The 16,067-nt window shown below is 36.7% G+C and overlaps 1 protein-coding gene across 1 annotated transcript in view; it reads right to left on the bottom strand.

Annotated features, from left to right (window-relative positions):
* FREM2 (FRAS1 related extracellular matrix 2) overlaps positions 1-16,067 on the bottom strand; it is a 119,371-nt gene that overhangs the window by 43,739 nt on the left and 59,565 nt on the right. Inside the window, exons 3-6 of the mRNA XM_032099647.1 lie at positions 13,791-13,937; positions 11,392-11,622; positions 8,570-8,695; positions 7,450-7,701 (exon numbers count right to left, since the gene is read on the bottom strand). Of these exons, the coding sequence (XP_031955538.1) occupies positions 7,450-7,701; positions 8,570-8,695; positions 11,392-11,622; positions 13,791-13,937 (756 nt within the window). The remainder of the gene's footprint in view (positions 1-7,449; positions 7,702-8,569; positions 8,696-11,391; positions 11,623-13,790; positions 13,938-16,067) is intronic.

Here is a 16,067-nt window from a genome sequence, read left to right as displayed (position 1 = left end):
ATGCTAGTTATGTTGAGTGTGCTTAACCAATGGAAACAATTTCTTACAGGCTTTTCTGCCCACATACAATCAGAATATATTTAGCTTACCAAGGCTGTAGAAGAAAAGTATGCAAGAGACCCTTTACCAGAGCTACTGTTGAGGATAGGAGTTGGCAGAGAAGACAGAGCAGAAGTGAAAACAGAGCAACAGCCAGACTTGTCAGACCACAAAAGCAGAGCTCAAACAAAAGAAAATATGCTCTGCTGTACATTAAAACTTCTTGAATTCTGTCTCTTGGACTTTTGATGCCATTTGTGTGAGAGAGAAAAGAGTGTCCTGACAGTGAAGTGAGATAGTAACTGAGTTAGTCTTTTGAGCATTTACACGTTCAAAAGAAGAATCAATGGCATTAAAGCCCAATGGGCTACAGTGGTTACAGTGTTCAGTATCTCTTGGGTCTCTAAAGACTATGAGCAAAATGGCAAAGTCTCAGTATGAGGAGATTCAGAGGAAGGAAGAGGATTGAAGAAGCCTTGGGAAAACTGAATGCACCAAGACATTCTACTCAACTTGATTATCCAAATCTTAAAACATACAAAGCACTCACTAGGTCACTCCTACAGCCATATCCAACAATGAACAAATGATTAATTTAGAATGGTTTGCTAGGCATTCATTACATTTCTAAGCAGTGTATAACAAATGCAAGATCTACAGTGCAAAGACCAATGCCATAAAAATACAATATGCTATTGTATGGAGAGAGAAAGCAGTTCAATGTAGTCTTTAGTGAACCATCATAAACCAATAATACATTAGGCTCTGGGATGCAATACCAGTTCACATAAGAACACCACTTCATTAAACTCATTCTAAATTTAACAGAAGGTATAATGTTTTCTACAGTTCATGTAATCTTGTGCCTCCTGCTTGTCGGCTATTTTGTGTGCATTGAGTATAAAACTGAATGTTTTCTCTATTTCAACACTCTCCTTGAAATATTACTGCAATTCACATACAAGTGTAATAATGCATGTGTAAGCAACCCATTTAAACACATGCAGCAGTGAAGGCCGAAGAGCTTTGTGCTCCACCAGCTGCATCCCCTACTGTAACAGAGCCATCTGAAATAGATGCAACAAAGTATGATCTGGAGGTCATGTTCAGGCCTCCTCACCTATCAAAGGAGCCTAGATCATAAGGTAGGACTATATATATCTAGTTATTAAATAGAGATGAGATTAATCCAACATCTGTAGTTCACACACACATATATATACACACAGACTTATAAAATGGGACACACACACATAATAAACTGGAAGGAACAAATAATGCTAAGAGAGCAAGTAATAAATGTGCCTGGTTACCCTATAGAATGTCCTACTGCAAGGTATGACATTAATTTATTTCTGTGATAGGCAGCAAACAGGCACTTTCCCATATCTTTAAGGCTATCATCATAAATTGAACATTTTTCACTCTGTTGAACTGGTGATAATAAGAAGCTATTAGTAAAGAAAACTGGGAGTATAATATGTATCATAAGCTGGCTGTCATCCACTCTTTCCCTTGATTAGTTGCCAACCTGGCCACCTGCCACAGACTGGGGAAAGGGGAGGGGTCATATAGAGAGATTTTACTTAATGAGAGGACAAAAGAAGTTAGAAGCTACACAGAAGTGCCAGAGGCATCAGACTCACAAGCAATGTAAAACATAAAAGGGAGAAAGTAATCAGAGATGGATGTACAGAGAAAAAAGAACTAGTTCGCTATTTTAGCCATCTCCAGAGAGTGGTGATGGATAGTTGGCCAAACCATGACTCCAGTCCATAACATAACAGTGCGCATGCTCTGCTTGTAGTGCTCAGATTGTAATTAAAATTGGACAAATAGAGTAGCAGATGTTGACAACCAAGATCAATCAACCACCCATTCAGTTTAAGGTCTGGCAAAGAGAGAACGGCACATCTGACTGTCTGCCTTGGAGACCAATGGAAATAAGGAGATTCCAACTAGCCTTGTGAGATAAGGATGTTCCTCTGATAAACTCTGTTACTAATAAAATAATTATTTATCATAAGCTGTAAATTTGGCTCAGTACACATACTGAGAGTTAGTTCAAACTGTCTGCCTGCTAGGAGCCAATGCAAAGCGTGTATTTATAATGTAACATTGCAGCATTGATTTTTCAGGCTATTGATAGAAAATATTAATATGTACTTTGCTACTCCGAGGTAGCTGGACAAGTGTTAGTGGCTACCAATTTCCAGAACACGGTCTAAGGATTTTCAAAATTTAATTAAGTGTAAGAAAAGTGACAGCAAGTGTTTTAAGAAATCTCCAGAAGACTAAATAATTAATCTGTTTTGTTTGACCTCTAACATTGCCTTTGTGCATTAGGATACCATCATCCAGTTTACTTGTCTGTAAAATATTCCCAGATAGTGCTACCCTCTATCACGTGGCTGGTATGAGTGATTCTGTTGAGCAGGTGTAAAGATAATGGTCAGCAAACCTCTGAGATAAACCTGAGTCCTTTGCTTTCCCAGCCTTGATGTAAAAATGTCAAGAAGAAGTTTGAGCAGCTTCTTGCCCATCTAATGCGAACGAAGTGGAACAAATGTATTTAATTTACTTCCTGCTGTGATCAGCATGAGGCTTCAACAATTCCACTAAGGCAGGATGACTGTTTGTCAGCCTGGATGTAAGGCTGTGTGCTCTCATGGCAACACTAAATACAGTAGCATGGAATTAAAATCACATGGGGAGACAGCCTCTTACAAAAAATGTGCAGCAAACAAAGGTGCAAACTTCCAGCTCTGCATTCACCACACCTCTTCTCTTCAGATTTCCAAATGTGATTACAAACCAAGAGTTTTAAATTTGCCCACAACAAAAAAACCCAAGTAACTAAAAAAGAATCTAAATTAGGGCAGCAGTCAAAATATTGGGATTACGAAAAAGCAGAGCTTTGACTCAAACCTTGTTAAAGCATTTTGTATCAGACTTGTTGCACACAACACAGCAACACTGTTAGTGATGGAACCAAATTACAGGCTCTTCATTCCCAGATGAATACTAACAAAAGACTTAGATCTCATTTTTTCTCTCTCTCTATGAAATGATTTCAGAGTCACCACTTCAGTTGGAAAAACAGAAGGCACTTCCAGGCTGATCTAGCTCAGTTGCTAAGTGCCTGAGGATTAAGGCATTTCCATGGAAGACTAGGGTCTGAGTGTTTTCATGAGTCTTAAACTAAATTCCAGGATTCCTCTCTCCAAGGGGAATGAAAAGTGCACATTAACCTCATCTTCCTTTTCCTAGGTGAATAATATTTATCTATTATATACAGTGCCGCCTTCAAATGAGCTTTATGCTGAGCTCTGTGCTCTCTATGCAGGGCAGATATGTCCTGAACCAACCAACTGACCTCAAATTCTTCAGGCCTTTCTCTTCATCCTCGAAATCCCTAGGATGCATAAAGTAGTTCACGCCATCAGTTCTGGCTAGATTTGGTAGCTTAAGTTCACATCAGTATGGAAAATGCTTGAGTTTCTAAATACCTATTTAGAATACATATACTCTTCAGCATTTTTTTTTTTGATTTCAAACAGATTATTTCAGATTTTTCTGTAGAAACCATAATTGTTTTATGAAGCAGGATAGCTATATATCCATTTGTTGTTTTATGGCATTTCATAGTATATATGGTTTTAAAACAAAATTGGAAAAAAAGTCCTTCCTTCATGCCCAGTAGTGCTTACAACTTTGTATTGACTGGCAAATTAAATTTCCGAAGTAGGGTTTATATCTACTTTCATAAATCAGTGTATTCAGATGCACCAGGTACCCTTGGTGATTGACCTCAAGAGTTTAGATACTTGTCCTAGGATGGGATGTTTCCTGGGAGTACACCTCTCTTTTCATTAACCATAGAAGAATCCTGGTGTAGCCTCTTTGAATCAGATGTCTAAAGTTATAGAGGCTAATACCAAGTGAGATTAGTGCCACCCCAGAAGTGGATGATTTGCATAGGTCTTTCCCCAGCATGCTTTTCTTCCATGGTTTGCCATTAGTAACTATCACATCTGACTCAAACAAATCATGTTTTTACTTTTTAGTGCCTTAACTGTAGTGGCATGTGTAACTTCAAATACAAGATTTCCATGTGAAGCTTATTCTGCTGCTTACTTCATTAACCTAATCCTTTTCTTCTTTTCTATCTAACTTCAGTACCTATCAGGAAAAGTACCTTTCAAATTAGGAAATGTCCCAATAGCAGCACCAATTTGAAAATCACCATTCACAAGATATAAATATATACCAGTGCATGTTCTGCACACTACAATTTTTTTCCCAGATTTTGCTTTGGCAGCAAAATCTGTATAATCCCCAATTAAACTTTTCAGTTGCCTGGAATTTAGTGAATACACTGTAGCTCACTAGAAAGTTGAGCATGCCTCTTACTTTTTTTTATTGTCATGATTATACAGCAACTATGACATTTTAGTTAGACCCTAAGGGCATTCTCTAGAAATAAAAGAGTTAGATGGTAGGTACAGAAGGTGAGTGTTTCCTAATTAACTTGCATTGAATGCCAGAGGAGATAAGGTGATGTTGCTAGTGCTGACTTGAGTTCCATAGGAAAGGTCTCACGTAGTATTATTAAACTTTGACCTTTGCTCTTTCTATTGTTTGACCTGAAGAAGTCAAAGCATAATGTTAATCCAGTCACAGTACTTGGAGACATCATTTAATGACATACTGTGACATTTGTCCAAAGAAACTCTGTTAAATAGAAGATGAATTTAAACAAACAATGAAAAAAATATATCAGTTGATGTGAAGTAGAGAATAAAGTGGACCAGAGAATTTAGCATTATAGCATTACTACAGCTGATAGGCTATTATTTATCTGTGCTAAAGCTTCTACCAACCTCTTATCTTAAACATTTTATTAATTAAATTTTACTGTTAAAAGCTAAAGAATATTCTTTTTCTTTCACATACCACACTGTTTGAACTTATTAAAATTAATTTTGTACACTGCAAACAACAATAACCAATGCTGCTTAAAATCCTTTGCTTATTTATGCAGAATTTCAATCATGACTGCCAGGGTGCTAAATTGTTCACACGTTACATAAACATGTGCATGTATATATTTATTCGTATGTGTGTGTGAATGCATAAATAAACATGCAAGGTGTAACTTACAATTTATCTACTTGGTAGTCTGTACTCTGCTTTTTATAGAACAGACAGTGCAACAGATCTCAGATGAAACAAAACACGTAAGACTTTTCTGTTGCCATGCTTTATATTTTTACGCAGACTAAAAAGAATGTGGTAGGAAATTTTACTGGTAAGTGAATTGTTGGTAAGTTTTTGCATGTTCTGGAATTCGTTGTGGGAGTTCTTCCACTGATACAGAAAGCTAAAAAGGAGTTCTGTTACATCATTTCAAATACCCATATGCAACATTTTGGATGTAGAAAGACAAGTGAATGTTTGCAAAATTATTCTAAATCTATCCTTTAAAGACCTCTTATCTTTCAATATCCCAAATATTGTTTACTCCTACCAACATAGATTATTTCAGCTGCTACATAATGAAAATATTCTGTTCTAATTTCCCAAACACTTCCCCAGCTTTTTACTAAATCCCATAAGATTAGTCTTCGTTAAATATAATTTGTGTATAAAAGTTCATAGCACTGAGGCAATTTGTGCTCATAAATGCAGAAACTTAAAACTGAACAGTGGTACACAAACGAAATTACTTCTTCTGCTTTCTAATGGCAGTGTTAAAGGAGATTTCTCACTAACTTCCCTAATATTTTGTGTAAGTTTCATAAAATACTAAGTTTTATACTGTGTTGTGACTGAGAGTCACTGAGATCCCCATTGAAGTTAGATGGTCTAATTTCAGCTCATCTCTGATATTAACTAATAATGTCTTGGAGAATCATTCTCTCCATCCCAAACTCTTCATATATATTTTAAGCAGTCAGAACACCTTCAAAATTTGGGTAATCAGCTTCTTAGTGAATATATATTTTTAATAGCTACTCTCCAAATATTCTATACTCTGCTACGTACAAACTTTGAAGTTCATGAATTCACCAAAATTATTAATACAAATCAAACTGTTGTAGAAGCCCCTAAATGAATAAATTTGTATTTGCTATAATAGCAAAGTCAGATAAAGATTTCTATTCTGGCTTGCATTCAATATATGTTCTCTTACCTTACATGACATGTTTTTTCAACCTGTTGTAGTCATTAACACTATATGATCACCCAAATGCTCCACAGAGAAAACAAAGTCACCTCTGTCACAGGATTACAGGTGAGAAGTTTCAGGCAGTCTGAGTATTTATGAGGCAATTAGATAGGTGTGGACTTCCTGCCTTTAAGAGCTGCCTTTTGTATCCTTACCTAGAGAGAAATCACTGTGCTGATAATAATGGTCTGTTTTGGCATCAGACTTTCAAAGAATACTGTACCATGTAATTCCTCCCATTAGTCTTTCGGAAATATGACAGTGTCACAATAGATGGTTTATGGCCTCACAGAGAAGACTAAAATAGCTTATCAGTAGTCCTATCACAGAATTCACAGTTGAGATGTCAGTTCCTAACTCCATGCATAAATGAGGGCAATTGTACCAGGAAGCTTTTATGCTACTTCTCCTAGAAAAAGAGCTGTCACACCAATGCTTGAAGCATTAAAGGAGAGGCTTGAGGCAGCAACAATACATGTAGTTTTGAAAGCAGTTGGTGATACAGTGTGCTGATTCTACTCAGCCTTAGTCACACATCTTTTTCTAATCACCACCAGACATGTCCCTTTCAAAGCAGTATCTCAGAGCTATTAACCAGTTGAACAAATGCCATAATTCTGTCAGCGTTTCCTTACTGAGACTATTTTGAAAGCAACATTACAGTCATTTGAATATTTACTTTATTAAAAAGACATAGGAAGCATACATGGGCACATCTAGGCAGAAATTTAAATGCAGCATCAAATCAAGGCCTTGCCTCTTAGGAGCTGCTAGATGGCTGCTGTTCCATGAGGGCTTCCAATGGGGCCCTCTGCAGCATGATTGAGTGGGCCCAAAGGCTTTGTGGACACCGCCTCAGAATCACAGAAACAAGGCTGCCCATGCAAGGCGACATCTTGGATTATGTCTGTTAATGTGACAGAAGGGAAAGTTGCAGCTCCTTGCTCTGAATCACTGCTCATGTGATTTCCTCAAACAACAAAATAGCAATACTAACCACTTTCAAAAACCTACATAGCCTTCCAATAGTATTTTCTAATCTCAAGATGGAAGTAGCATGTGTTTTAACCACCAGGAAGGAAAACAAACCCCATTTTCTACATGTGGGTTTGAATGTGATGTTATTTGTAGTTTCTGCCCTGAACTGGGAATATCATTTCAATTATATGATACCTTACCATCATCCTTGTCAGGCACAATGGTAATGCGAGTGCTTGGGAATTCTGCACCAATTCTTCCACCCATGGGCATGCTCAGAAACACATCAAAGGTCTCAGCCTCTTCATACAAGGAATCATCTATGATGACGATCCGACACATTTTTTCACGTTCGTCTTTGTCAAAACGTAGAACGCTGTTGTGATCCTCTGGCCTGGATATGTAGTCAGAGTAGGAAAGTACAGAGGTTGGGGCAGTGCCAGATGCTGTTCCTGTGCCAAAAAAGAAGAACAGCCACTATACATACCATGGTTACAAGGATCTCCTCACAGAGGCGGATTTTATTTTCATTGTCTTTTAATTTCTATTTACTTTTTGGTGATAAGATGGGCTGTGGACAAGGTCAGAGGTCCATGGACACGCTTCTGAGATCCATGGACAAGCTACTTCTGTATATGATACAATGGAAGAGTGTGGTTCTTCAAATAATTTGCACCTTTTCAGTCAGAAGGAATACTGTCTACCACAAGAGACAGACTGACAAAATAGCCCCTGTGAGGATTACCAGTTAACTCCCTTAGTATATTTTACCCGTATGGAAGATACCAGTGAAAGAACAGACGGAATTTCATGAGAACAAACTATTTGGATTCCAGATCACTTTACATAAAGTATTGCTTCAGCCCTCCAGATGAAAAATAACAATAAAACCACAGGTGTAGAAACCCCATGCCCTGCACACATATAATTAGTAAGAGACTGAAAGGCAGATGAAGGAGAAGTATGGCAATTAAGCAATATTATTTTGTATAATTTTTTTCAAGATACAAACAAGTGAAGGATAGCCTGGGCAATCACTGCAGTGCTTTCAGTTCTCATCACTTTCAGATATATGGGGCTGCATATAAAGAACACAGATCCTCTTCACCTCTCCATGATGATTTTTAAACTGTTCAGTAATACTCTTAGACAGATTGCAGAGATGTATACATTTCCAGTTGAGACTGAAGATATTTAGATGAAAAGGTAATTAACAGAGTTATAAACAATTTTATTATAAAATAGATGGAATAAGTATTTTAAAATTTCTGTCTCTTTTCTACTCTTGCTATTTTTTTATTCTATAGTAGATTCTACTACCTTGTTGTGTGTAGCAGATGACCATCAGTTCCTGACTCACATCTCCACTTCTTCTGACTGGTATAAATAACTCACCAACATCTTCTTCAATACTATAGGTGGACTGAGGAATAAAGACTGTTGATTCTGAAAAGAAAAGAAGCTCATAAAGTCACCTGTACATTAGCTAAGAGCATTTTTGAATATTCTAAAGTGCAACAAGTAACTTGCATTTATTGGCAATGCCACTAAATTTTAAGTAAAACCTGGAGGGTGAGAGAAGTAGAGTTTCTTAGTATTTCAGAAATGGAAAAGAAAATCAGATCATTAGGTCTGTATTCGGAAGTCCTTATTAAGTGGTCTCTAACGTGACTGATTTGTTTATCTAGGGTTAATGGTGCAAGACAGTGTTTGGAGAATTTGTTCACAAAGTCTATCTTTTTATTATTTCCATGGTATTTAATTATTAACTACAGAAGTATCAATAGCATAGCTCACACACAGGTTGTGGTTCACCAAGGCCATTCTTTAACTTACTGCATCAAGATAACCATGAAAATCATTTGGCACTGAGGAGCAAGGCTGAGCTCTTGACATCTTCCTCTGACTTGAACATTTGATTTGAGTTGGTTACACTCCTGTTTTACTCAAAGAAGACCCAGCCAATACAGCCAGTGAAGTCTGAGGAGCAATCTCACACTAAAATGTATCATACCAAGGAATATCAGACCATTTTTCTGGGAAAAAAACTGACCAAGATATATTCTGAACTCTTTCATTATTTTATACTCATACAATCAGATTGATGGGTTTTATGCTGTTACTGGGATTCAGGATCAATTTTGTTCTTGTTCTCTCAAAAACTCAAGAACAAAAGGCGGCTGTGCACATAATTATAAACCACCTTTACAGTTTCATTAGTGTGACTGCAACCTAAACAGAATATAATTCTGTGTAATATCAAATTAAGTGGTATCAGCTGACTGCACAAAGCAAATTTTTCATCACTTCACAGTACTTGGGCAAACAGTGTTCTGAAAACTGTCAGGTGGCTTCTTTGAAAACATGTTCCAGGTTTTATTTCTCCAACTACTACTAGCATGACTTAAGGTCAAAAGCCTGCCTTAAAAATGCTGTAATTCAGGTTTGATAAGATCTAGACTACTCACTATTCTGGCAAGACAAAAATTCAATGTGAAAAATATCAGATCCCTACTTTTTCATTTTAAAGTAAAGCAAAAGGCAGCCCTAAAAAAACCCCCCAACATTTCTTTCCTTCTATTTCTCCCTTTAGAATTTAGTTGGCAAAATGAGAAACTCTAACGTTCCAAAACATGCAGGAATCTGATTTATTTGGTTTCCTCTCTCTCTCTCTTTCTTTCTCATAATTATTCAACTACGAGTAAAATGGCACTATAAAAGTTTAACAGACCTTATGAACAACATAAAAGCTTGGAGGAGAATGAGCTACACCATCACAGCTAGTATAAAAAACCCACATCCCCATGCAATCTATATTTGGAATAAAACATTAACTAATGTCCCATACACCAAGAGGCTGGTACAGCCTTCTGAACAAGCTCACTATTTTGATCCTAGAACGACACCATTCAAATCAATGAATTTTTCACTGGAAGCAGAATAAAACTTTTGATGGTTCCTATTCAGTGAGCTTGGTAAACCCTCAGCTTCAAAACACTGCTAGGAAACACAGTCCTCCCCCTCAAAGTTCTCTCTCTAGTTTTCCTGTAGATATCCTTTGATTTGCAGCCGTGCATTTGATTTTCTCCTATGCAATGTCACTTTATGTATAATTATTATGAATTCTCTGGGACTGTAAAAATTTTATCTTAGTGTAAGAAATATAAAATACTGTTGTTGGCAAAAAGAAGACTTTGCTAATTACCTTGAATTCTGCTATCTTACTGATCATAGAAAAGATAAAGGAATTAACACATTTTCAAGTTATTTCTGTGTCTCATACATGCTGCTTTTAAAGTTAAGCACTATTTTTCTTAGTGACTAAATATGGATGTGAGATAAGCTCTGGTTTAACTTGTATTTGTAACTAGGAACTAAGACACCTCTGAGAATTTCCATGCTCAACACTCTTCAAAAGTTCATTAGGGAAGACTATATAATTCAAGCTGTTACGGTCATCCAGGACTTAAAAGATTTCTTAAGGACAGTTCTGTGTGACCACAGCCCATGGGTTCAAGTGTCTGGATGCAGCTGAAAAGATACAAAGCAACCAGAGCATGCTCTAGCTCTTCTTTTTAAAATCTTTTTAAAATCAGTTTATTTCTTTGTTTATATTCACCCATAATTTTATTTGCTCTTGACACAGCGTGAACTACACTTGGTCTAATGACCATTACACTTACTGAGCTTCTCAGCTTGATATTAAGGCCTGACTGATGCAAATAGTTTGCTCCAAGACCCAAACTTGTTGGGAGCAAGCAGCCTAGATTTTCCTGTACCATCCTCTCCCACATGAATTTTCATGGCAGAGTAAATCAAGTCAGCCTCCAGCCAACTCTGCAGCTACGTCCTGTTTGCAAACACATAACACGTTATGCCTAAAATGAAAACAAACAACCCCCCTAGAAATAACATATCACAAAAAAATGCAGGTATTTCATAAAAACATGCTACCTGAGTTAGCTATTCATCAAGCACTTAAAATGATAGAGGAAAAATGGCTACCTGATGCCAAAATCTGTCTTCAGAAATATTCTGAGGACAGGTAACCTTTAGTATCCAGTGTTACTCACAGTATTTGTCCTTCAGTTTATCTTTTGATATAGCATATATTGCCAGTACAGTTCTGGAAAGGTTCTCACCATCTCCTGGGTCAATAATTTCCACTGTGGATGCAGCAGGAAATTCCAGAATTGCCATGACTGGCTCAGAAAGAACAATTTGAAAGGACTCAGAATGTTCATGTTCACCATCACTCAAAATCCGTACTCGCCATGTGGCTAAGGTTTGACCAGGATTAAACTGCACTTGCTTCTGGGCTTTTCCTCTGAAGTCTTTATCTTTCTTGGCAGTTCCATCTTTGGTGCTAATACCTGTTAAAATCAGAAATTCAGGTCATTAAAAACATCACTGGTAATATTTCTCTCATTGTGTTATCTTTAAAAAACATGTAGAAAAATATACTTTTCACAGCCTGGGAACATTCAAGCTAAATCAGTTTTATATTGGGTATCATACACAGAGGTGGAAAAACACTACATTCTCCTAAGTTACAATCAAGTTTCCATTTCCCGATAATTCAATTACGGATGTCCAAAAGGGACAACAGACTTTTCTCTCTCCTTTTAGCCCTCTGGGTTATCTTCTTTTCCAGAACATCTAAATAACCTCCTGCTCAAAACCCTAGAAAATACTTATTTTTCTTAGAAAAAATAAAAACACCCCTGGAAAGTTCAGTCTTTAAAGAGAAAGCTAAGGAAAACACAATGACACAAAGGAAAATGTACTGAATAAAAATGAAAGAAGATGCAAAACCTGAACCATTGCTCTCATTGCCATCACTGTAAGCATTTTAAAAAGCTATTACTTCTTATTTCAGTGTTTGCATAATGACAATCATTAAGTTCAGGTGAAGTTGAAGCTGCAAGTCCATGGGATAAAATTCAAACAACTCAATCCACAGAGGTGGCACAGGCCTTCCACTCTCAGATTCAGACTGCTCTAAAACAGGTTTTCACAGGCATTTCACTCACAGTTTAAGGCTGTCTGACAAACCCTCATGGAAATGAGACAGTATTCCAGAACTGTCTCCAACTCATGCATTTGGCCTTCTTTAAATCCCACAGTACCACTGAAGTCTTAAAGTCTTTTCTCAGGTTTTCAGAAAAAAAACTTAAAACTTCTCCCTTCTCTGATTGTTTCTTCCAGCTGCACTATTTAATGTATTGAAACACATCACCTTTCCCTACAGACCTTGCTTTTCTGTCTTTCTGCCTCATCCTAAGTCAAAGCCAATATTTTATATAACCTATAAACCTTCAGCCACTTTGGCACTGCATATGGACCAGAAAGGCCAGTAATCATCTTGACCAGTATCTTTTATGCTCTTTCCAATTCTGCAATTCCATTTGCAGGATTAAGGTAATCGGAGGCAAGTTAATCTGGTTTTGCTGAATTTTCAGTCAGCTCAATTCTGAAACTGACCTTGAATCCATAGGTGGAAGATTTTGTAAACACTCTATCTGAAGCATCAGAAGCCACATCAGTATCTGTAATTCAGTATAGTAATTAATTTAAACCATACATCCTTAACTATGTATTTAATTTATCTCTTCCATTAGTTTTCTTTCTTTAAAAGGAATATATTATCAAAGTTAGTTCACTGTTCAAAACAGTCTTTTCAGTTACATCCTGTTAGTTAAGGTCTATATCCCCTAAATCTCATGCCAAAATAGGTGTCCCAACTGCATCTCACTACCTGAAACTCAGACTTTTAATCAGAAAAAGCTCTAACCAGAAACTTGACAGGCAAATGCTTACATATCTCTGCAAAAACAGCTTTAAATTGAGTGTTTCATCTAAGCAGTATAAGCTCACCATGGGTTTCAATGTGAAATTGCACAAGGATAATGTTCCTTGGTGCAAATGCATCAGAAGATGGGAACAGATCCAGAAGCTAGAAACAGGTGTGAGGTTGCAGAATGTGATAACACAACCTTTTTTTCACTGTTTCACTCCCCAGACACTGCAAACAGTTTTCAACACCTCCTGTATCAGCCTCAGTTGACTGCCAACACTGAGTGAAGAAAACGAGCCTAATGCTTGTAGCTGCTGGTCAGACCAGCTCACAATAGCCTTCCTGGAAAATGATATATGTTTATTGTTGTCCTTCTGGTTGCTACAACTGTATTTTTTCAATTCAGGGAAAAGAAGATCTGGGCAGGAACTGTATTCTGTGAAACAAATAAACAGTGGTATCAATCAAATCAAAGAAAGAAGGACGGTGTCTTGGGTTGCTTGTTCAAAAATTAATTGCAGAGGACAAAAAAGAACCGCAAAAGGGAAGATTTCTCTATATAACTGAAGAAATCATACGCATAGCATAATAAAAGAGACACTCTTTAATAAATAAACATATGCCTTTGAATATAGTTTGCTTAGCATGAAACAACTATAATACGATCCCGTTCTATTGATACATTATATCAACTGGTGGGGCAGTGATTTATAGAAGCAACTGTAAGGTTAGAAGTGAACTTACTTATAAAAGAGGTTTCTCCCAGGAAACCTCTCCGTTTAAGAACAACATCAAGATACTTGGAGTCTTCATTTACTAAGTAATACTCCTTTTCTAAGGAGATCCATGCCCAGTTTAGGCGAAAATGTTGATTCTTCAGCTTATTGCCTCCTGCAAAACAAAGTTATAAAGACATAATTATAACCTTTCTTTTTTGTTAAAGATTACTTTGTCTTTTGAGCTTAATACAATCTTGTATCCTGGGTAAGATGTGTATCTATCTGGACATCACAATCCAAAGATTTTAAAGATTTAAAACTAAGAAATAACAGGTGAAGAACTCAGCCATAATACATTTGCTGTACATAGGAGCAAATTTTATCTTAGATGCATACAGACATAGTACCCTAATTTTCTTATTTCTCAAGAGAAGAAGATCAAGAATTAATAAGAATGTATTTGGGATGCCTTCTGTGTATCATCCTAATGGAGGTGTTTTTTATTACTCTGGACTCCTCTAAGTTCTATAGCAACAATAAAATAAGCTGTTCAGCTCATTGATGGCAATGTCAGCGACTGTCTTCTGGGAATGCTGGCCTGTGTGAGAGACTGTAGTCTGATTTCCTTCCCACAAGGTGCTGCTACAGAACAAGGTTTGTTCAGGTAACAGTTATCTTAAAGGTGCAAGAAATTTCCTTTAGAAATCAACACTTCTGCACACAAGTCAGTGAATAAAGTAATTCCTCTGAACAGCAGAGAGACATATCTAAGTATTTAAATTAATTCATGGCTTAATTACTAGAGGAAGAGACAAATGAAGGCTGGTTTATCCCTTCCAGTTTCTTCCATTCTTGAAAAATGAGGCAGCCACTCCATATGCTTTCACTCTGCTTCAGAGATAAGCCTCTGTGTTTCTTTATTGACCTGCCTACTAGAAAAATCCAGGAACTGTAGTTGTGCAATCTCACATGGAGGCAAAGGTACTGTGTAAACGAAAGGAGGGAAATGGTTACTGGAGTATCTCCCTGCACTCCTCACCCTGCTCCTTTCTGCTCTTTTGATCTCTATTGTTACTGACAAAGGGGAAGGCTACAAACACACATATCAAAAACTAATGAGCACCGCAGAGAGCCAGCAGTTATAGTGTTACAGCAGTAACTACAACAGCACTCACATTAGGTAAGCCATATGTTATGTCTTCCCATTAGTTCTGGGGACAAACATAGCAGAATACATCTTGTTCTCTAATCCAGTGAGAAAAGTCATTTATGTGCCATTTTGAACACACTGCCCAATTTGACCGTAATTTAACAGAAGGATAAAAGTTTCTGAGATATAAAAAGAATGGAAATTTACTGTCTATTAGACGAGAGAGAACCTATTGGTACCACTAGTGAGAAGAAATACTGCTGCATGAGCTTAAAAGAAATGACAATGTCAGATATTTGAAACTGCCCAGGTAAAGGAAAATTTTCTAGCAGAGTTTGCATCCTTTTAGACAAAAGTATTCTAACTAGAGGATAGAAAGCAAAAGAAAATCTGGCATAATTTGTTCTTTTATCCAAAGAACTTAAAAGTTAAATGTGCTGTGGGCAAAGGCACACAGTCTACATCTTACATACAGGTATCTTATGAATGAAATTTAGGAAGAAATAAAGCACAAGAAAGACAATACAAAAGATTTGTATTGTCTTCATTTCACCTATTTTTCTTGCTTTCAGCTGTTTCTTTCTATTTTTTTTTCTTAGAATAAAAAAACCCCAACAACCAAACAAAAAAGTATTAGAGGGGGGTTACAGTAAGCCTCCATTTTTACAGAATTACTTCTGTCCCTGAAATATATAATGTTCACCTTTTAGAATGCGCAATACCAAACCCATCAGATTTAAAATTTTAAGAAAAGAATACAGGTATTTCAGAATATCTGTCTTCACTTTGTGCTTTTTTTTCATGTTCAGAAGACATGTTTTCTTATTTATACAAGCCATTTCACAGTCCACTGTCCCAAAGAATAAAACCGCTGTTCTTCTTATTATTAGCTACTACCACTACTACTACTATTATTGTTGTTATTATTATTATTATTATTATTATTATTACAGACCTCTGAGAAAACAGAGCAGGAGGCATATGATACACCTTGCCTAATTTCAGAAATTTATTCTGGGGATAGAAATCCTAAACTTTCTTTATAGCCAAACCCAGGAAAGAGGCATTTTGTAAGGCTATGACTTAATTTAGGCATCTATTTTTGAATGAGATTAGCTTTGCCCCAAAATATGCAAAAATATGTGCATTTTT

The sequence above is a fragment of the Corvus moneduloides genome, chromosome 2, assembly GCF_009650955.1.
Source record: "Corvus moneduloides isolate bCorMon1 chromosome 2, bCorMon1.pri, whole genome shotgun sequence".
In the NCBI taxonomy this organism is placed as follows: domain Eukaryota; kingdom Metazoa; phylum Chordata; class Aves; order Passeriformes; family Corvidae; genus Corvus; species Corvus moneduloides.
Note: the sequence above shows the minus strand (reverse complement) of the source record. Positions and strands in the feature narration are given on the sequence as shown.